Below are 24436 nucleotides of genomic sequence, written 5' to 3'. Positions count from 1 at the left end.
ACTTCCGCCACATGCATCGTTTCGTAAAAAGGCAAAACTATCCGATAAATTTCATATTATAAATTTGTTTTTTGTACTTATTTTGTTTATTATTAGGCATTCTGCTTTAGTTTTTCGTTCTTTCTGATGATACATCATAAAGATATATCATGCATAATCAATTATCTGAAAATCCGTTTGAAAAAATAGGCCAGGTGAAAGGTCACCCATCTCTTGTGTTATGATCGTTTGACAGCTGATGCGTTCGCCTACGACGAGGCAGTGCACGATGGATGTTTGATTATTTTTGTTGGGACAGTAAACGGACTTAAGCAAAATGGGAGGCTGTTGCTCTGCTCAGGTAAACTTCTATTCTGTTGTTAATAGTCATCATTTGTTTATGTGTATATTTCATTGCCGCGTCATTTGAAAAAGTTGTCCAAAGGTGTGGCAGGATTCCATCAACTTTGGCATGTTTTGCATTACAATACATACACAAATGTTCTTTTGAGATTTCCGGCAGAACGTATATGTACATGTGTTTCCCTATAAAGTTTTAAATGTGTTACACCATTGACAATTGTCAGTATAAAATTATGCAATATAATTGTTACTAATTATTTAGATTTCTAATTAAGTAAATTACACAGAATGACCATGCTGTAAAATTGGAAAAAAAAATCAAACATGATAATTTCATTTTTGCTAATAAAAGTATAATGCTAAGTATGGTAGATAGGTTTTAGATAGTAAAGTTAGCTAGCAACTTTAGTATTAGTTTTTCAATAACTATTTTGACTCAATTGTAATTATAAATGGATTTTTGGGCAATGATTAACTGTGAAAGAAATCATTATAATATTATTGGTCAGACTTTTACATCTTTATTACCTTTATCTGTATTCCCTTTATATATATGTACAGTTTTATTTTTGTCTTGAATATAACAGTATTGACCATAATTGTATTTATTGATAAATGACTCAGATGCTTAATATGTTCTTGGAATTCCTGATTTTTTTTTAAAACAGATCTGAGACTTTAAAGAAGTATATAGTGGGCATGTTGAAACTGAGACATATACTGTTAAGAAATAATAGGCATTTTGTGTACATTTATATGCTGACATTATATAAGTTATCATATAAAATGGTATTAATGAGATAATTGATAATATTTTCAATTCTGTTTGATTAATATATTGATTCGAGAATACATTCAAAAATATTATTGCTATAAATTGATATGTTGGTATTTAATGACTATTTACTGCTAGTCAGTAAGTTATGTCCTTTTTTTTTATCTATTTCAATGTATTAATTAGCTTTTCATGTGGAGGGTTAGTTTTCATTAAAGATGCTCCACCGCTGACAAATGGTATTTTTTCACTATCAAAAACAGGAGCAGACGATTTAGTATTTTTCTTCAGTTACAAAAGTTACTTAATTTACACCATTACCACCATTAAAAAGTTTGAGCTTCTAATTTTACTTCAAGTTAAAAATATGAAAAATAATTAATTGCATCCCGAAAAAAATCTGTGTCACTATATATATATATCTATATCCTATATGGAAGGAAGTACTGGTTGCGCATGCACCAAAGGCGAAATAAATTATTTTATATTATTTTTTGTGTTAATTAGACATATATATACATGATTAAACACCAATTATTGTTCAAATGAAGAATACCATTTATGCTTTGTCGGCGGTGGAGCATCTTTAAATTAACAATGTCAATATGCAACTTAAGCTTGTATACTGTATTTGTAAAAAAGTTTAGAAATCATAACCTCTTTATTTCTTATATAATTACATTATCAAACTCTTATGTTAAAGTACAGGATAGACTTGCTTATAATTTAGAAGATAATGATTAAAATAATTGCATTATCTACTGAAATTATTTATTCTTATAATTATTTCTTAATTGATTTCAGCTGAAGTGTTGGTGTGGTCCAGCTTCTTGTGGGTTGTGTTGTCGAACATGTCCCCCAGTCACCGAGTCAACGGGGACCCGCATCATGTATTCAATATATCTGATAACAGGATTTATCATCGCCTGCCTCATGCTCTCCCCTAAAATACAGACCTTAGTCATGGAAAATGTGAGTCCATATTCAATTTTTGACTTGAAGAGATTTTGACTAGTATATTTTGCTGTTAACTGTGTTAAGTGTAGAGTGTAATCATGAGTACATTATGGGTGTATACTGTATAATACTGTTTAGTGTATACCATCACAGACATAAAATAAAAGCTTTATTATAAAATTAGTAAATGGAACAGGAAATGTCAGCTTATTATAACATGTAGCTCTCGTCACAAGAAAATAATTGCTACCATTGTGGGGTGATCTGCATCCATAAGTGTTATGATTCCTTTATATAAGTATCAAAACAGTAACTACTGGTACAATGTGACCTCTCTCTGTAGCCAGTTTTATAAATCACAACCGCTTGCACTTCATCTCCCATGCAAGTTAGTGTTCATCTCTTGATGTTCATCTATTGATATACCAAATCAAAGGTTTGGTTTAACGTTCTATTATAACAGCCGGGGTGATTTTGAAGATGTGCTAGGTTTAGGAGGTGGTGGAAAGTTGGAGAAACCCGGATATTTTTTTGGCTGTAAGTTTTATTGAATTAGCACTATAAAGTAAAGGACCATATTTTTAAAGAAGAATCTACGGTGGTTGGGTAGTTAATTGGTATTACACTTGTTTTCTACTAAGGCAGTCAAGTTACAATTCCCTGATTAGACTTGAATATAGATATAGGTGTGAGGTGAGGTCACTTAGGGCCATCGCCAGTGGTTAACCGTTAAGATCTTCTGACATATATTGCCACAAAACCTCCATTTGTGGGTTACGAGTTAGTGACATGTGTGGGGCAGTTGCCAGGTAACGGTAACCACTTTCCACATATGTGTACTCAGGTTTTCATTCACCATCTTAACTTTACATGACTTTGGCTGTTGATAGGACATTAATTAAAATATAAATCAACCAAACTAAATCACAGTGACCTAGTTAATAAATGTATGGCACATCATGTTTTTCTTTCCAACTGTTTATGATATTATGTACCAGTATCAATAATTACTGTATTAGAAATAAATTCTGACAAATGCCAGTATACCATGAACATGTTAATAAACTACACTTTCAAGAATCAATAAATACTATCAAACAAAAGCTAAATCAAACTATAAATTTTGATCTGATGTAATGGACCATTAGGACCAGATGCAAATCGATCAATCTTGTACAGTGTGCATACAATGTGCATTAATATAATAATTTTATTGTACTCTAGATCTGTATCTACAGGGAATAGGTATAGGTCATTTCAGATATATCCTCATGTCTCAGAGATTCTACTGAGACAAATGCTATAGACTATATATATGTGACAGCAAATACTGGTATGTCTATGATTAAAAATTAATACACAATGACAATTCATTTAATTCATATGATAAAAAAATAATTTATAGTTAATGCTTTAAGTACAAGTGTCAGTAAAATTTATGTCATTTTATGTTATAAATTATGGGTTTTCAATCAAAATAATGTTTATTTATTAGACATGTATTCTGTTTTGTCTGTGACTGTGGACTAAAATATATATCAACATCATACCAAGTTACATATAAGTTGAAACATTTAATTTATCCCGCTCATGATCAGAGTCCATGAATGAAAAGGAGTAGAAATTCCTTTGTTTTGAGCTCTGGTCATATGCATCTTGGCTTTGAGACAACCCAAAGATTTTTGCACATGATCACGAGCAAACACTTAGAAGTACATGTAAAGACTTAAGATAAAGAGTGTCAATTTATTCAAGAATATCATTTGAAAATATAAGAGAGAGAAAAAAGGTGCGTCTGACAATCATGTAAAAGCTAGCAACGAAACAAGTCTGAAATTGTTTTTACCCCCTCGCAAAGAATCCTTGGGCATAGAATATTATGCATGTTTGCAATTGTCTCACCCCATAAATTCATAACATCTAGTTGAATGCTGTTGCGATCATGCTGCTACAGTCAATAGGATGAAATATATGTATCTTTACATGCTGAACAGAAATAACATATAATGTATTTTGAATAGAATGGCCATCATGACTTTAAGTAATAAAATTAGGGTCCACATGTACAGTCATTAATTTAGCTGAAACAATATAATTTTAAGCTGTATTCATGCAACACTAATGGCATACGGTTTAATTCAATTGCATTTCCATCTGTTGTAATTATAATTTGCTAGCTAAAGTAGGTTAACTTATCATTAAATTTATGATTTGATATATAGTAAGCTTTTTCAGATTTCTCAATAGAATTACAGCTTGTAATGTTACTCGCATATAGTCTTCTGTTTTAACTTTTAAGCCATACACGAATAGTTCATTAACATTTATATTATTATGTATTTCTTTTTTTTATAATGTCACCATAATTAATTAACTGTTGAGTCCATTTTAATGATGCATAATATGTATTGCAGAGAAAACTATTGGTAAACTTCTTGTACAGTTAATTGTTTGGACATTAAAAAAAATTGCTATTATGTATTTGGCCTATGGCATTGTCGAAAACCAATTCTTGATACGTTTGCCAATTAATTAATTGTAAAATCAGTTTCCTGGTATTGTAAAATTTTTTTAATATATTTCATGACCCCTTTTGCCCACATACCTTTTTTTAGTTGATTGTCACAGTTTGTTATTTAACCAAAATTTAATTTATTCCTTATGATCGTAGATAAAAATTTGCAGATTCCATAATAATGTATGATTTTCCTGGTCTAATTTATTTAAATTTATATTTTAAAGGTACATGCTGCATTTTTATCGCCAGCGGATACATGATATTGACGTCAATATTTTTGTTAAGCACTAACACAGAATTTATGGAAAAATTCGTTGAAAAACGAACGTGAAAACTGAAAATTAGTCAAAATGCATTAAATATCAAATTAAGAATGTGCCCGGTGTGATATCAATAATTACTAAAACGAACATTCTTAAAAGTGTGCAATATAGCGGATTCCACCTAATAAAAAGCTATTCCTTCGTTCGCCGGTACCGCCCAGGTGGTCGCTCCAATGCCCAGAATGTTTTATATGTGTTCAGTTGATTAGTTATTGACCACTTATTATGTATACATGTAATGGTAATAAGATAAAAACATTAAAACAAATTTGTGTACGTACATGTATGACACACATATATAAAGACAGCACATACACTGTATTGCATGCCAACAACAGATTTCCTCTTGGTGGACAACATTGTGAACTCTTTAAACATACCCATGTTGCAATACATGTATTCGCTTGCAGACTAAACTTTTGGTATTTTAAGATTATTTTATGACCAGTATTGATAATGACAGTAATGATATGGAGCTATGGACCCAGAAAAAGATGCAGACTATCTGTTAGGACGATTATGTGCTAACCAATAAAAAAAATCATTTAACATGCCATCATTGTATTTCACAGGGGAGTCTTTTAACTTTAATTTGATAGCTCCTAGAAACCTGAATGCGGGAATGAAGATTGTATCTCTGTTTGTCTCAACAAATGAATCACTTAGTGTATGAGATGTGGGAATTCATATCCAAATTTGATGTTTAAGTTTGATCAGAATGCTAAACCAATTCTACTTCATAAACCTGAGTGAAAACACCTGTTTTTGAGCTACTGTATGGGCCCTTTTAGTCATTTGATTAAGGAAAAACAAAATCTGTGATATTTGTAAATCAAAATGTTTTATTGGTACTGTATAATATTGCATAAGCAAAAGGTATGTCTCGATTTGATCAATTTATTAGGTCACCTGAGACCAAGCTTAAGTCTCAAGTTACCTATTCTAATCGCCTGTTGTCCGTCATCGTCCGTCGTGGGTTGTATGTCTGTAAACAATTTACATTTTTGACTTCTTCTCCAAAATTGTTGAAGCAATTTGAATGAAATTCAACCAAAATCAGATTTAAGAAACAATTCTAAATCAAATATATAGCCCAAACCACCATTATTTAATTCTAATCTCATTTGTAAAATCGAGCTATGATTATTTTATTCCATTTCTTTAAGACATTCCTTTAAAATGCAATTGCTTATATTTTCAGTTTCATCTTGTAATTAAATATTCAAATTTTCCTGGTAATAGAAAAGTATATATATTATATATATAAAGTACAGAATAAAAAACGAGGTAGTCATGATCAATATGCAAGAACTTCTGCCAAGGTGATAACTTAGAACTATAGTTGTTGATTGTTATGTGTTTGCATGTTTGATGTTTGCTTGTATTTTCCAATATCAATATTTACTACGTAGATAAAAGATAAGATATAAAGTATTTTGTATGTGTAAACTGTAAATTATTTATAAATGTTCTGGTTGAAGTGGTATCATATGATCATCTGAAGATTTAACTATCTGAGAATCCTACAATCCTTGCCCTATACTTGAGGTAGCTACTTAGGTTCCCCGCTGTGTTAATACTTCTGTAAAACTAATCTAAACCTGGTCGGAGACCTAATGCTGCTCTATTGAACTTTGTAGTGATGTGAACTATCCAGGGCAGCCAAGTTCTCCAGAGTAATTACCGACCAATAACTGTTTTACTTCTCCGCTTATAAATCACTTAGCCCTTCAATTAGCAGTGTGCTCTTTGGAACTCTCCTGTATTACTTTCATGATTGTTCTTTTTCTGATAGACTCAAAGCATTATGGAGCTTTGATATTTAAAGCTATAGGAACGCGTACTATATAGCTATAGACTCTTATATCGATGTTAATGCTAGTAATTTATAGACTACTTGTCAATTAGCCCACAGCTCCTGTGTACAGTATCTGCCTATGGAGTGCTGTAAAGTCATACATTGACTTTGAAGCCCTAACTGTTTCCTTCATTATGTGTGACCTTATGTGTTAAATTTGATGCAAAAGGTTTTTGTAAGGGCTGTAAAACGCAGATATGTTACATTCACATTCTGTGTATAATGTTCCCATACTGTATATAGGTGTATGAACGTGTCTAAGCTAGAAATTGTAACATGCATGTTCTATAATTTACATGCGACATGTAACTAAATAGCTAGCCTTATACAACTTCATATATAGGAAACACAGAATGAGAGTACTTTACAGAGGTCGTCTCCAAAATAAAGGAGACTGAGTCAATTTTGTAAGGTCTGGATTTGATTTGGTTGATTGGTTTAATGTGTCCTACTATGTAATTAACAGCCTGCATGCTGCAGAACCATTTAAGGACAGGATTATGATATCAAGGAAAGTCAGAGTATCCACCAAATAAAACACATTTCAAAATATATGCTGGTTCAAAATGAAAGAAATGGACCTTTCTTTCTGTATGGTGTAAATCTACAGTCAAACCTGTCTACAAAGATGACCCTAGGGACAGATGGAAAAGGTCTTTATAGCCAGGTGGTCTTTATACACAGGTTGAATTGTGTTGAAATTGGTGTTTTAAGATACTAGAAAAGTGGTCTTATAAAGCAGGTTTTCTTGATATAGAGGTGGTCACTAAGGCAGGTTTGACTTAATCACATGTTAATGCTAGAATCTTAAAAGATTTTCTCAATGCCTTGTGCAAGCAGATCCGGGGTTTGGGGTGGAGCCAGGCCAAGAAACACATACAGTATTATATTGTTATAGTTAATTAAACCTTGACACTCTTTCAAGGTCGCTAGTTTCTAATTGTAAATTAATGTGTTAAAAGGATAAAACTTATAAGTTTTTTCTTCTGTTTATGACTTCAAAATGCAATTATTTGATTGTAATACAATAATGTCAGTGCATTGAGTTTGATTTGGTTTTTGTTTACATCTTTTAAAATCCAGAACTAACTAATATAAGGATGTGCCAGGATTAGAAGTCCAAAACATAAAGCACATGGTAAGAAAAAAAAACCAGCCTGTGCACATGTTCAGTAGTTGGTAACTGCCTCGACTTATGCAGATGTCATCTGGTGACACAGATAGAGAGTAATAAAGGTGTTAGAAAGTCATAACACCTGATCATCATACCATCAACGTTAACACAACCCTGTTATTTGCAACAGAAAGATTTCAACAAGATGATGAATGAAAATCACCTAGTGTTATTGAGTTAAGTTTAAACTATAGGAGATAGTATGTAATCATCTTTCACACTAAAGTATATACATACGACACAAACCTCCACCTCTAAACATACGAATGCATTACCACAAGCCCTCTGCCTTTGGACTGTGAGTTTGAATCCGATGGGGCAGTAACAAGGTAATATCTGCTGGTCGGTAGTTATTTTTTGGGTACTCTGGCTTTCTCCAATTATAAACCTGACTCTGGCTGTCAATTGGATGTTAAACTTATCAAACCAAAGCATATTTGATACTGATCGTATCTGTGTTTTAGCATGCACATACCTGGTATAACAGATGCCACAGAATCAGTGACATTATAAGCAGTGAAACTTTAGATGGGTATTACAAACAATGGCTTTAGGTCTAGCTTCTCACAGCTCTATCTATAAAACAATATAATACATGTCAATGTGGATTAGTGTTGAAACATCTGTTTTATATTACTATTTACTCTAACTAGATATCAGCCTATGACATAAGGCCAGGAACAGTAGTATTGGTGTACAGCTAGACCAGTATACATCAGGCAATTCTGGCTACTCGGTACCATAACTTACATCAGCCAATATTTATATAGCTTCAATATCTAGGGGTTTGTTTTTAATACAAACATACATATGTTTGATACTATATATTTATGGCCTACAGTTGGTAGTATCATACTGATAATGATGTGGTCGGAGGAGGGACAGGACTGCTTCTGTTAAGCTGCTAGTCTGTACCTTTAAGAATATTCCGTATATGCATATTACAGAGTTATCTGCCTTTGCGGGTAGGTATTAATTGTGACGTCATGTGTTTGTAAGCGTAACATCATACTTTTCGAAGAAAACGGCGTGAATTGCGCTCACAAAATAATGACGTAACAATCGATACCTATCCGCAAGGGACCTAACTCTGTAATATGCAAGGACGGAATATGCATATGGTATTCAGTTTGTCTACATTGTATTTGGAACTGCTCTATTTTCTTTAATTTCATTAATTGAGTGTTGTCTTGTATTGTGTCACTGTATAGATGTTCAGACAAAATCCTTATTCCCCATACAGTTAAATTGTATGTGTCATTGTCTGTTGGTCACACCATCATTTAAGGTAAAAGTCCCTGTTTAAACTAGAGATATTATGTATGCCTATATATCACTTCTTAGGTGTACTTGAACAAGCTTCAGGCCTAACCTCAGGTTGTCGGGTGGTGAAGTGGTTAAGCCGCTCGCCTTTCACCTAGCCGAGTGGGGTTCGATTCCCAGCACAGACATGAAAAGGTCAGGGGTCACCTGCTTGATCACGTGGGTTTTCTCCGGGCACTCCGGTTCCTCCTACACTAAAACCCCTCGCGCGCTTACATCCGGGTAATTGTGAGTGATTTACATAAGTTAATGTATAACTTGTTTCTCAATCGATGTAAAATAAATAAGTTTATATTTTAACCTCAGGTATTACTGTTGAGTCGTAGATTGTTGTTATTGGAGTAGCTTAGTGGTTAGAGTGACCATTATTCTATTGTTTGATAGAGCCCACAACCTCTGGAGTTTAAGTTTGAGGTAGGTACACAGGATATCTTTACTAGATAAAAAAGGGTCTGTATAGCCAGTTTGTCTTTATACACAGGTTGATTAAATGGGTCCTTCTGGATCCTAGAAATGTGGTCTTATTGAGCAGGTGGTCTTTATGGACAGGTTGATTGTTTTTAAATTGGTCCTTTTGTATCCTAGAAATGCGGTCTTATTGAGCAGGTGGTCTTTATGGACAGGTTGATTGTTTTTAAATTGGTCCTTTTGTATCCTAGAAATGCGGTCTTATTGAGCAGGTGGTCTTTATGGACAGGTTGATTGTTTTTAAATTGGTCCTTTTGGATCCTAGAAATGTGGTCTTATTGAGCAGGTGGTCTTTATGGACAGGTTGATTGTTTTTAAATTGGTCCTTTTGTATCCTAGAAATGCGGTCTTATTGAGCAGGTGGTCTTTATGGACAGGTTGATTGTTTTTAAATTGGTCCTTTTGTATCCTAGAAATGCGGTCTTATTGAGCAGGTGGTCTTTATGGACAGGTTGATTGTTTTTAAATTGGTCCTTTTGTATCCTAGAAATGTGGATTGAGCAGGTGGTCTTTATGGACAGGTTGATTGTTTTTAAATGAGTCCTTCTGGATCCTAGAAATGTGGTCTTATTGAGCAGGTGGTCTTTATGGACAGGTTGATTGTTTTTAAATTGGTCCTTTTGGATCCTAGAAATGTGGTCTTATTGAGCAGGTGGTCTTTAAAGACAGGTTGATTCTTTTTTAAATTGGTCCTTTTGGATCCTAGAAATGCGGTCTTATTGAGCAGGTGGTCTTCATACAGAGGTGATTGCTAGCTATAGGGCAGGTTTTACTGTATAGATACATTAATGATGCATGCTTGTATAACCTAGAATGTACATAAAAAATCCTAAATAGGTCATATTGAGCAGGTGGTCACAGAGGTTACTCTATATAGGGCAGGATTTACTGTATAGATCAAAATGCTTGTATAACCTAGCAAATCACTGGTTAACAAAATAAATCAAACTTTTAGATAAAGCTGAACATCCAATGACAATGCTTATTGTTTTATTGATCAATCAGTGATTATTCTCCTTAAAAAAAGCCAAGTATCACACACAGCGAACAGTCAATAGATCAATCCACACACAATACAGGTAGTTTTTTACCTGGTGTGTAACAGTTATCTCAATCCGTGTGAATTTGTAAGCTTTTGTAATCAGTACCCATATATATATATACATGTAGATATATGCTATAAATACTGATGGATCTAAATATCGTGGTTGGTATTTGGCCAGGTATTTCAGATATGTTTACTGCATTGCTAAGGAGTGTCGTAATTGTTAATGAGTTGTGTTTTTAATGAAGTGGTGATCACTTCTCATTTAGTTTGGTTTGGTTATTTTCATGTCATAGCTGGGTCATTTAAGGACTTGCTTAAGGTTTAGATGGTGGAGGAAAGCCAGAGTACCTGCAGAAAAACCTTGACCAGCAGTCAGTATCTGGCAACTGCCCCACCTGGATTCCGAACTTGTGACCCAGAGGTGGAGAGAGCTTGTAGTAACATGTCAGGACATCTTTTAATAACCACTCGGCCACTGTAGTCTCTTTTGATGCAGTGATGACCACTTCTTGTTAACTGAACTACAGTAATCAGATACTGTACCCAAACACGTATTTTATGGTGACTGAACCATGGAAGCATGTCACATCACTTCAGATGCATGTAAGATACTGTTTATTATAAATGATAAGCAATGTCAATATAATTTATTCAAATTTTTACGTAGTGTTATTTTTAGAAAAAATCTTGGCCTCAGAAAAGCACAAGTTAATGAGGCATGAGCTTGTGTATATATACTGTGTAGTGTGTATCACATTTTCCAGTCATTTTATCATATATCAACCCATTCGATATAGATCAAATAGGATAAGCATAACAAAGATATATTTCTTATTTCTCCCCCTTATTGCTCAGCGTAATAACAACCTTCATGTATGTTAAATCTCCCCCTTATTGCTCATCGTAATAATTAACCTTCATGTATGTTAACATATCCCCCTTATTGCTCAGTGTAATAACAACCTTCATGTATGTTAACATCTCCCCCTTATTGCTCAGCGTAATAACAACCTTCATGTATGTTGACATCTCCCCCTTATTGCTCAGTGTAATAACAACCTTCATGTATGTTAACATTTCCCCCTTATTGCTCAGTGGAATAACAACCTTCATGTATGTTGACATCTCCCCCTTATTGCTCAGCGTAATAACAACCTTCATGTATGTTAACATCTCCCCCTTATTGCTTAGCGTAATAACAACCTTCATGTATGTTAACATCTCCCCCTTATTGCTCAGTGTAATAACAACCTTCATGTATGTTGACATCTCCCCCTTATTGCTCAGCGTAATAATAACCTTCATGTATGTTAACATCTCCCCCGTATTGCTCAGTGTAATAACAACCTTCATGTATGTTAACATCTCCCCCTTATTGCTCAGCGTAATAACAACCTTCATGTATGTTGACATCTCCCCCTTATTGCTCAGTGTAATAACAACCTTCATGTATGTTAACATTTCCCCCTTATTGCTCAGTGGAATAACAACCTTCATGTATGTTGACATCTCCCCCTTATTGCTCAGTGTAATAACAACCTTCATGTATGTTAACATTTCCCCCTTATTGCTCAGTGTAATAACAACCTTCTTGTATGTTAACATCTCTCCCTTATTGCTCAGCGTAATAACAACCTTCATGTATGTTAACATCTCCCCCTTATTGCTCAGCATAATAATAACCTTCATGTATGTTAACATCTCTCCCTTATTGCTCAGCGTAATAATAACCTTCATGTATGTTAACATCTCCCCCTTATTGCTCAGCATAATAATAACCTTCATGTATGTTAACATCTCCCCCTTATTGCTCAGCGTAATAACAACCTTCATGTATGTTGACATCTCCCCCTTATTGCTCAGCATAATAATAACCTTCATGTATGTTAACATCTCCCCCTTATTGCTCAGCATAATAATAACCTTCATGTATGTTAACATCTCCCCCTTATTGCTCAGCATAATAATAACCTTCATGTATGTTAACATCTCCCCCTTATTGCTCAGTGTAATAACAACCTTCATGTATGTTAACATCTCCCCCTTATTGCTCAGCGTAATAACAACCTTCATGTATGTTGACATCTCCCCCTTATTGCTCAGTGTAATAACAACCTTCATGTATGTTAACATCTCCCCCTTATTGCTCAGCGTAATAACAACCTTCATGTATGTTAACATCTCCCCCTTATTGCTCAGTGTAATAACAACCTTCATGTATGTTGACATCTCCCCCTTATTGCTCAGCATAATAATAACCTTCATGTATGTTAACATCTCCCCCTTATTGCTCAGTGTAATAACAACCTTCATGTATGTTAACATCTCTCCCTTATTGCTCAGCGTAATAATAACCTTCATGTATGTTAACATCTCTCCCTTATTGCTCAGCGTAATAACAACCTTCATGTATGTTAACAGCTCTCCCTTATTGCTCAGCGTAATAACAACCTTCATGTATGTTAACATCTCCCCCTTATTGCTCAGCGTAATAATAACCTTCATGTATGTTAACATCTCTCCCTTATTGCTCAGCGTAATAACAACCTTCATGTATGTTAACAGCTCTCCCTTATTGCTCAGCGTAATAACAACCTTCATGTATGTTAACATCTCCCCCTTATTGCTCAGCGTAATAACAACCTTCATGTATGTTTACATCTCCCCCTTATTGCTCAGCATAATAACAACCTTCATGTATGTTAACAGCTCTCCCTTATTGCTCAGTGTAATAACAACCTTCATGTATGTTAACATCTCTCCCTTATTGCTCAGCGTAATAACAACCTTCATGTATGTTAAATCTCCCCCTTATTGCTCAGCGTAATAACAACCTTCATGTATGTTAACATCTCCCCCTTATTGCTCAGCGTAATAACAACCTTCATGTATGTTAACATCTCCCCCTTATTGCTCAGCGTAATAACAACCTTCATGTATGTTCACATCTCTCCCTTATTGCTCAGTGTAATGACAACCTTCATGTATGTTAACATCTCCCCCTTATTGCTCAGCGTAATAACAACCTTCATGTATGTTAACATCTCCCCCTTATTGCTCAGCGTAATGACAACCTTCATGTATGTTCACATCTCTCCCTTATTGCTCAGTGTAATAACAACCTTCATGTATGTTTACATCTCCCCCTTATTGCTTAGCGTAATAACAACCTTCATGTATGTTTACATCTCCCCCTTATTGCTCAGTGTAATAACAACCTTCATGTATATTAACAGTTGGTGGATATATGGATATTATCATAAATCTGCATCATTAACATGTCATCAATTAACAGTTTTTAAACATGTGTAATTAAGTCTCATCATTCCCATACGGTTGTTGCAGTGATGTGTATGTTAGCTTTGTGATGTTAAAGATTGAGCTATTTAATCACTACACGGCCAGTATAAACAGTACACTGCCCTGACTACTAGGACGTTGTGTAGCAATTAAGTATATTATCCATAGGGAACAGTACAATCAATACACCAACCTACTTCTCTACAGCAATTTACTCTTCATACAAACCAATTGCTTTGTCTACATAATTTGATTTGAGATCCATTTTTGTTTTCCTGTAAATGTAATTTAGAACAAAGAGTTCAGATAATGAAGTAGATGTTGCCAATATTTTTGTAATTATCATATTTTCGATCGTCTTCATCTCAATAGTTTACATATATAAAGCTGCCAGATTTTGTAGCTATACCTTGTACACACATCATACTTTTGACTATTATGTATACCAAATGCTTTATGGTCTCTAAACTTTATTTCTCTCTGGGTTTATTTTGATTTCATCATTCTCCAACATGTTTATATACAGTCTTTTTGATATTAATAGGTAATTAACCGATTTGTAGGGAATTGTTTAAAGTAAGGTGTCTCAGTTTTGAGGCACATTGGAAAGGGTGATGAAGAAACGGCTCACCTGCACTTAATTTTAAAGACATCATATTCATTTGTCTGCGTTATGGAATCTTGATTCAATAACTATGATGCTTTCAAGTAATTAAGATATTACATACCTGGTAATTGTGTAATGTCTGTCTGTCTATATAGCATGTTTCTATTTTATAATTCCCACACACATAATTTTGAGAACAACATTTGTGTCTGTATAGATAGGAATATGATAGCTTCAACATTCCATATTTAGAATTTGTGGTATCGGTAGGTAATGGGTATATTTCACACTTCCTAAATAGCTATGTATTATTTAATAATTAAAGGATAGTTAGATTGTATTTATTGGAGTAATTAATGAATATTTATCTGCCACCCAAATTGCATCTAGACATTCAAATGATTTTTTATAGATTCATAACCAAACTGGTTCATTCAACTACAATGTCAATTTTCCCGTACGGACTAACATGGTGTCAGTAAACAAGACACACATCCATTTATATATATATTACTACACCAAGGGTCTAGGCTGCATTTATTGGGTCATAATGCAGATCACGATTATCATTAGAGTAATGGGAATCGCGGTGGCAAAATGTAAATATTATATGGTATATATATAATTGTTACTTGCATTAATCTTAAGTTTTCGGTGAAATGAAATTTTGGGGAAATGGAAAAATAATTACGTACTTAATGCCCCAAATCTGAAGGCTCCACATGCTGGAGCTCTAATCATATCAATCAACGTGTCTATCTGTCAGCATCCACAGTTGGTTTTCAGAGGTTTTCTCAAAAAACATGCTGTTTTGAAATTCTTTATGGTATTGTTATAGCAGATCTAGAGATAATATAGATATTGTGAATTGGTATGCATTTGGTAAATGGTTTTGAGAAATACTCAGAACACAATGGTTCCATGTTTTGACAAACCTCCATTGCCATATTTACATTAGTAAAATGATGATAATAGATAATAAATATGTTGCCATTGGTCAAGGTTAAAGACTAAATAATAATTCATGTCTCGATAACATTTTAAGTGCTGGAACTTATAAATACCTTAATCATTATCACTTTTATGTGATGTGCAATGTTTTAAATGCTACGTTCATATCAAATAAAAGATCATTGGTGAAATATGACACCAAAAAATATGTGTTGCATTTACTACATGCAACTAAAGGTCAACCTACAGTATAACATGTATTTTTAGCTCATCTATGTCATGGCGCATCGTCAGTGGCGCATCGTCAGTCGTCCATCCGTCTGTCCGTCAACATTTCCTTTAAATCGCTACTTGTCATAGAGTTCTGCATGGATTGTAACAAAATCTGGCCAAAACATCATTTGGGGAAAGGGAACAGAACTTGTATAAATTTTGGCTCTGACCCTGGGTGGGCAAGAGGGGCGGGGCCAAATAGGGGAAATAGAGGTAAATCCTACAAATCACTACTTGTCCAAGAGTTACCGGTATGCATGGATTGTAACAAAATTTGGCCACAAACATCTTTGGGGGGGAAGGGAACAGAACTTGTATAAATTTTGGCACTGACCCTTGGTGGGCAGGAGGGGCGGGGCCCAATAGGGGAAGTAGAGGTAAATCCTATAAATCACTACTTGTCCAAGAGTTCTGCATGGATTGTTACAAAATTTAGCCACAAACATCTTTGGGGGGGGGGATGGGAACAGAACTTGCATAAATTTTGGCTCTGACCCCCTGGGGGCAGGAGGGATGGGGCCCAATAGGTGAATTAGAAGTAATATTCAAATTCCTTCAGAAAAGAAACAATGAACCTGTATTCAGAACATTACTTGGCATTACAAACCAGATGAGCAATACAGGCCCTCTGGGCCTCTTGTTTGTTGTCTTCGCCCACTTGGTTGCTATCAATATAAAAACAACGAATCATGGTCTATTGTTGAACCATAAAATGGTTTCAAAGCTCCATACCATGAGAGAAAGTATACCCACAAATGTTTCATGCTGCAGTAGTGGCCATTGGGGCGGGACATACTCTTTTTGGCGTACCTCAGTTTTCTTGATTCTGTGTGATTAATCATGAAAATTTATGACTATCGTGCAGAAACCTGGTGCCCGCTGCCATTATATTGTGATCATCCTCAGCTATGTTGTTGATATTGAACCATTCTGCTAACTCACATATTCGGCCTAATATGACGAGAGAACACATCATTAGATTTGGAGATATGGTTCCTATGTTTAAGGTTTGGAGTGGACGCTTCCTTTCAAAGCTTTCTGTTGTAATTACTTTATGCCAAACGATAAAAGTTGTTGTGATTGTAAATGGATTTATAACTTGATTGTATTTCTCCTGTCCAATCACCATAAAACACACCACACAGCCAAACTGTTGACATTAGGATCGGTCTGTCTCCCTAATCATTAGTGAAAGGAAAGGTCAGAACAGTTTCAAAGCTCTAATTTAACGAGAAAAAGTCAATAAAGTTGAGCTAATTCTCAGCATACCTGCCCCAGAGGGCCATCAAGTAAGTGCACTATAGACAAAAAGTGCCATAAGCATACTTCTGTCGATTCTCCTTTGTAGAGAACATTTGTTGCTATTTTCCATGCATGTCTCTCCACCATTACATAGATGGGAAGGTGAATGGAGGGATAGGTGGATGGGTGTATTCTAGTATTATACCCATGCCATTCCATCACATCTTGTCTTGTCAATATCTTGTCCCATCATGTCCTTTTCATATATTAAATAGAGACTTGGGTATATATCTTATAGTTGCCTTGTAATGGAAGCTGATTTGATCATTGGCACTAGTCTGGTAAAACTTGTGACAAGAAATGTCCTTGACCCAAGGTCATGTGATTAATTAGGGAAAGAAAACAAAAATGCATAATTTGGGTCTCACCATTAAATTGACTTAAGGGTATATAGCTTGTAGCCTGATCCTAGGTATATAAAATTAAATCTAATTTAATTTTACCAATAAAGAACATAAATTAGATAATACTGTCAAACAATTAAAGATCTTTCATTGATTGATAAAGAGGTCAACATCATGATTACAGATCTAGAGTCCTGTTGTTTTGTTGTTTATCTTACATTTATTAGAAAGTTTAATTTATCAAGCTGTAATTGGAGGTTTATGATGTACTCTTTATGTATATATTATTTGTGGAGGACTTGTGCAGTTATAATCTATCAGCATCTACAGATAATTGTATAAAAGATGAATGCACATGGCCACTGGCATACAGCATGTCAGTCTGTCTGTACATTATTATTAACTGGTTAACCTAGCCTGGCTGCAGTTGTACTTGTCATGTATTATATATCCTGCAGACATTCAATTATAAATGTTATATATATGTCTATGTGTGTATGAAGTCACTGTTAAGTGTTGTGTCTTGAAGGGTGTGTGAAAGGTAGCTAGGTCACTGTGACCTATATTATCCTTTCTGAGTGTCACTCTTATATAGACACAATTTCAGTATCAGGATATTTATAAGTTTTAAGTAAATTTAGAGGGTGTCTTACTTACGGGCCTTCAACTTATAAGTACCTCAATAGAGATGGATGACTAGAGAAGTAAAATGTCCGAAAAAATGTAATGTGACATGTTTACTTTCATCTAGTTTGTTTTATGATTTATAACATACTGAAATACCAAAATCAATGGATCTTGATCTTTTTGGAAAGATATGGTGGTCATGAGGTTGTACAGTGGTAACAACGTGTCTTTCACTTAGACTGTGCTGCCAGACGTAGTTTAATTTTGAGATTGGAGTAGCAGAGTGGTGAAGTCATACCATGTACCAATTACTAGTTTGAATCTTATGTGTGGTAGTTCCTAGGTAATATCCCTTGGACAGTAGCTTTCTCTTGGTACCCTTTCTCCACTTTTGAACCTGATACCTCCTTTAATGACCCTTGCATGACTGTTAATAGGATGTTAAACCAATCAAATTAAATGTTGCAATTCTGTGATCAGATGTCAATTGACGTGGATCTGGTGATACATGCACAACCATAAATGCGTGCTCCTTTATCATAGATAACTGTGACCTAAGTTATGGGGGCCAAAAGGTGTTAATAATATAAGTTGCATTACTGTATTAGTTGCTTCAAACTTTTTGTAAAGAACCTTTTAAAATTTGAAAATAAACCAGGTACACTGTGTACATGTTACTAAGTTTCCATAAATAGAAACATTTCTTTTGATGGATAGGTAAAATATTTCATCTACTCGATAATGATCCATCAACAATTTGTAAACTTGTGTATTTGTATTGGTGTTATTGAATTTGATAAAATTTACCTGTAATTTACCTACCTGTTACCGCACCTAGTTTATTGCTGGTTTGAAAGGTGTTTTAAACTGTTTAACATCACATAAAATATTGAAAAGCATTCTTTCAGTCTGTTCTAGATTCCTTTGAAGTTGTGTGACTGATGTGAACATTTGTTTACAGGTTGTTGACTAGATCTCAGGATCAATTTATAGCTAGGTTAAAATTGTGTAATTTAATGTATTCTCCTTCCTGTTTTGTTTCTTTCAGAAAGATGATGAACGTGATTTGTTGAATATCACTCTCGTGTTTACTAGGTCTTCATCTATATTTATGCAATCTGCAATTTGTTATGCAGTGGAAAAAGACAAAAGAAAAGAGACTTAAACCATGGTTCATAACTTAATATTTAAAGACAATGGAGCTGAAGACTTGTGATTTGATTTGTCATGCATACTAGGGTTTTCTGTAGTGTATCTTGTTATGGTCACATTGTTTAATTTAGTAGCTGTAACTTTTAAGCATACCTTGTTCTTATAACACTTTATTGTCAACTTTTATTTATCTACCATTTTATGTTTGCAGATACCTCAGTTCAATGAATTTTACCTACCATTTTGTGTCTCCATATAACCGAGTTCAATGAATTTTACCATTTTCTGTCTGCAGATACCCGAGTTCTTACCTACCATTTTGTGTCTACAGATACCCAAATTCTTAATTAAGATTTTGTGTCTACAGATACCTGAGTTGTTATCTAAGATTTTGCGTCTACAGATACCAGTGTTCTTATCTACCAGTTTATGTCTACAGATACCCGAGTTCTTATCTAAGATTTTCTGTCTACAGATACCCGAGTTCTGTTATTTTATGTCTACATATACCAGAGTTCTCTTATTTTATGTCTACAGATACCCGAGTTCTTATCTAAGATTTTGCGTCTACAGATACCCGAGTTCTTATCTAAGATTTTCTGTCTACAGATACCCGAGTTCTTATCTAAGATTTTCTGTCTACAGATACCCAAGTTCTGTTATTTTATGTCTACATATACCAGAGTTCTCTTATTTTATGTCTACAGATACCCGAGTTCTTATCTAAGATTTTCTGTCTACAGATACCCGAGTTCTTGTCTAAGATTTTCTGTCTACAGATACCAGAGTTCTGTTATTTTATGTCTACATATACCAGAGTTCTCTTATTTTATGTCAACAGATACCCGAGTTCTTATCTAAGATTTTCTGTCTACAGATACCCGAGTTCTTGTCTAAGATTTTCTGTCTACAGATACCAGAGTTCTGTTATTTTATGTCTACATATACCAGAGTTCTCTTATTTTATGTCAACAGATACCCGAGTTCTTATCTAAGATTTTGCGTCTATAGATACCCGAGTTCTTATCTAAGATTTTGCATCTACAGATACCAGAGTTCTTATCTAACATTTTATGTCTACAGGTACCCAAGTTCTCTTATTTTATGTCTACATATACCAGAGTTCTCTTATTTTATGTCTACATATACCAGAGTTCTCTTATTTTATGTCTACAGATACCCGAGTTCTTATCTAAGATTTTGCGTCTACAGATACCCGAGTTCTTATCTAAGATTTTGCGTCTACAGATACCAGAGTTCTTATCTAAGATTTTGCATCTACAGATACCAGAGTTCTTATCTAAGATTTTATGTCTACAGGTACCAGAGTTCTCTTATTTTATGTCTACATATACCAGAGTTCTCTTATTTTATGTCTACAGATGAGTTCTATAATTTTATGTCCACAGATACCTGAGTTTAATGAGACGTGTATAGACCTGAGCCTGGGTGAGGGCTGTGAGATGTTGACAGGGTACAAGGCTGTATACAGACTGTGTATGGGTATGGTGGCCTTCAGCTTCATCCTCATGATCCTCACACTGTGTACACGGAGTAGTGACCAGTGGGCAGGCAACATTCACAATGGGCAAGTATTAGTTCATGTAGGGCAAGTATTAATACATGTAGGGCAAGTATTAGTTCATGTAGGGCAAGTAGTAATTCATGTAGGGCAAGTAGTAATTCATGTAGGGCAAGTAGTAATTCATGTAGGGCAAGTAGTAATTCATGTAGGGCAAGTAGTCATTAATGCAGGGCAAGTTGTAATTCATGTAGGGCAAGTAATTCATGAAGGGCAAGTACATGTAGCATTTAGTAGTGGCGCTGGTTCATGTAGGGCAAGTAGTAATTCATGTAGGGCAAGTAGTGGTTCTTGTAGGGAAAGTAGTAATTCATGTAGGGCAAGTAGTAATTCATATAGGGTAAGTAGTAATTCATGTAGGGCAAGTAGTGTTCAAGTAGGGCAAGTAGTAATTCATGTAGGGCAAGTAGTAATTCATGTAGGGCAAGTATTAATTCATTAAGGGTAAGTAGTTATTCATATAGGGCAAGAAGTCATTCATGCAGGGCAAGTTGTAATTCATGAAGGGCAAGTACATGTACAGTAGTTATTCAGTAGTGGCACTGGTTCATGTAGGGGAAGTAGTAATTCATGTAGGACAAGTAGTAGTTCATGCAGGGCAAGTAGTAATTCATGCAAGGCAAATAGTAATTCATATGTAGGGCAAGTTATTCATGAAGTTATTAGGAATGTGTGATTATAAATTTATGTAGGACAAGTAGTAATTTAAGTAGGACATGTAGTAATTTAAGGAGGGCAAGTAGTATTTGAGTAGGGCAACTTGTAATTCATGAAGGACAAGTTCAAATTCAAGAAGTAATTCAGACATGCAAATAACAATTCTGCTTATTTATACCAATCTACATTGTTATAAGTACCCAGTGAAGAGAAAAATGAAAAAACAGAAGAGCCCTAATGGTAGAAGTATTGTTTACCATTATTAGCCATCATGTAAGCAAAAGTATTTCATTTTCTTAATTACTATTGATGTATAAATATTTGTCATTATCAAGCTGTTATGTTATGGTTGTTACCAACATCGTTTAATCATTATTGATAGATTTAGGTCAGGAAACTGTTCTCATTCAAAGCAGTCACTTGGTGCTTGTAATTATCTAGCATTCGTGACTATATTGAATTCCTAATAGTATAAATGGATATATTTGTATATGATTTGTATTACATAGAGTACCTTACTATGAGGGAATAACTCCAGGACTTTGTTTCTGTACACAGGTTTTGGCTGCTCAAGTTACTACTGTTAATTGGTTGTTGTGTTGCTGCATTCTTCGTTCCATACCAGTACAGTAGATGTAAGTATTTTGGCAGTATTAAATGAGCTTGTAGTTTATACACCCTTTGTTTCCCCATACCCACGATATACTCCCTTTATTTCCCCATACTCACGATAAACTCCCTTAATTTCCCCATACCCATGATATACTCCCTTTATTTCCCCATACCCACGATAAACTCCCTTAATTTCCCCATACCCATGATATACTCCCTTTATTTCTCCATACCCACGATATACTCCCTTTATTTCTCCATACCCACAATATACTCCCTTTATTTCTCCATACCCACGATATACTCCCTTTATTTCTCCATACCCATGATATATACTCCCTTAATTTCCCCATACCCACGATAAATTCCCTTAATTTCCCCATACCCACGATATACTCCCTTTATTTCCCCATACCCACTATATACTCCCTTTATTTCCCCATACCCACGATAAACTCCCTTTATTTCCCCATACCCACAATAAACTCCCTTTATTTCCCAATACCCACGATATACTCCCTTTATTTCCCCATACCCACGATATACTCCCTTTATTTCCCCATACCCACTATATACTCCCTTTATTTCCCCATACCCATGATATACTCCCTTTATTTCCCCATACCCATGATATACTCCCTTTATTTCTTCATACCCACGATAAACTCCCTTTATATCTACATACCCACTTTAAGAATATCATTTTATTAACCCATTTTACTGCAAATAAAAGCCCATCTATTTTACAAATCAGAGATATAAGTATGTGAAATATCTACAAATAAGGCCCCATCTATTTTCACTAGAGGTGGTATTTTATGCATGGGATCATGAAGTAAGTCAAAAACCCAAAGTTTGAAGTTTTCATACATACATGTGACGATAGAGACAAGATATTTTATAGTTTATATGTCATAATGTGTTATATTATTGACCTGCCATGAAGATGATGTTTTATGGTATTACCCTTGTCCATTTCAACCCTTTGGGTTCTGTCCTAGTTTCATATACAAGTGCGTGCAGTTTCTCAGCATCATGTCTACTTTGTATTTTGCTCTCAATTATAATCCAAATATTTTTGAACCAGAATAATTTCCTTTATGCTTTATAGGTTCCTGAAGATTCAATAATAGTTTCCTTGTTTGTTTTCATTATGAGATAAAAATGTGTAAGAAGTTCATATGGTACCTGATGTTTCTTTGTGTAAAATTTAAATTTAGACATAATTCCTTAAAATATTTGACTTCTTCCAATGTGTTTCTATTTCAGACTGGCTCTATGTAGGCATGGTGGGCGGTTTCATTTTCATCTTGTTCCAACTTATCCTTCTAGTTGACTTGTCACATTCCTGGAATGCAAAGTGGTAAGCTGTTTCCAAACATATCTTATTGAAATTTATACTAAAAATATTATTCCACTTGTTGGATTTTCTGTATGTTGCTGTCTGACTTGAGGCTGCAGGCCGCATATGGCCTTGCATTATTGACCAAGATATTTTTTTAAAACAAATTTAATGACCGTTTGAGAAGGATATTTTGCTGAAGATTTTTCTTAATATTTTAAGAATGAAACAAATCTTTCATTTCTCATTTGTTTGGTTTTTTTTCAGGTTGAATATAAAGTCAGGGAAAAGAAGTACTTGTGGATATGTAGGTAAGTCATGGGATGTTACAGTTTGGTGTGAACAAAGGGAAGTAACTCTTGATTCTAAACATGTAATCCTTGTGCAAAAAGTATTGTCTAATGACATACTAGTCAGATTGCTTGTTGTTCTTGATTGTGTAAGACCCATTTTTGGATTATTTAATATTTCAATGCTAGAAGTTCATCAGATATGAACATTTTTTTATCCTAGACTGGACATAAATATTATTTAACCCATAAAAATCCTAAGAAAGAGGCACAGAAATCTTCATATCCATTGATTCCTACAAAGTATGTAACAGCGTATTAATACAGTAAAATCTGCCTTAGTGACTACCTCTATATAAAGACCACCTTCTTGATAAGACCACATTTTTAAGGTCCTAAATGGTCAACTTAAGACCACTGGTATTACTAGTCAGAGACCAATCTTCATCAAGTACACATTCTCACCATTGCATGTGTATTTGTATGATTATACACAAAAATTCTCAAGCAATATATTGTGAAAATCTGCATGGTAGCGTCTTCTAACAGAACATGAATTTATTCACAAAAAATTTAACCAAACAAATACACATACGATGGCAAGCATGGGT

General features: G+C 34.5%; 2 protein-coding genes across 2 annotated transcripts in view; one reads left to right on the top strand and one right to left on the bottom strand.

Moving 5' to 3' along the window:
- Nucleotides 1-24436, bottom strand: part of LOC138333645 (serine/threonine-protein kinase RIO2-like) — a 134472-nt gene that overhangs the window by 22045 nt on the left and 87991 nt on the right. The window lies entirely within an intron of this gene.
- Nucleotides 94-24436, top strand: part of LOC138333644 (serine incorporator 5-like) — a 36640-nt gene continuing 12297 nt past the window's right edge. Inside the window, exons 1-6 of the mRNA XM_069282148.1 lie at nucleotides 94-340; nucleotides 1922-2089; nucleotides 20752-20930; nucleotides 22140-22216; nucleotides 23463-23556; nucleotides 23803-23846. Of these exons, the coding sequence (XP_069138249.1) occupies nucleotides 317-340; nucleotides 1922-2089; nucleotides 20752-20930; nucleotides 22140-22216; nucleotides 23463-23556; nucleotides 23803-23846 (586 nt within the window). The 5' untranslated portion in view covers nucleotides 94-316. The remainder of the gene's footprint in view (nucleotides 341-1921; nucleotides 2090-20751; nucleotides 20931-22139; nucleotides 22217-23462; nucleotides 23557-23802; nucleotides 23847-24436) is intronic.

The sequence above is a fragment of the Argopecten irradians genome, chromosome 10, assembly GCF_041381155.1.
Source record: "Argopecten irradians isolate NY chromosome 10, Ai_NY, whole genome shotgun sequence".
NCBI classification, from domain to species: domain Eukaryota; kingdom Metazoa; phylum Mollusca; class Bivalvia; order Pectinida; family Pectinidae; genus Argopecten; species Argopecten irradians.
This window is presented reverse-complemented; position numbering and strand designations above follow the sequence as displayed.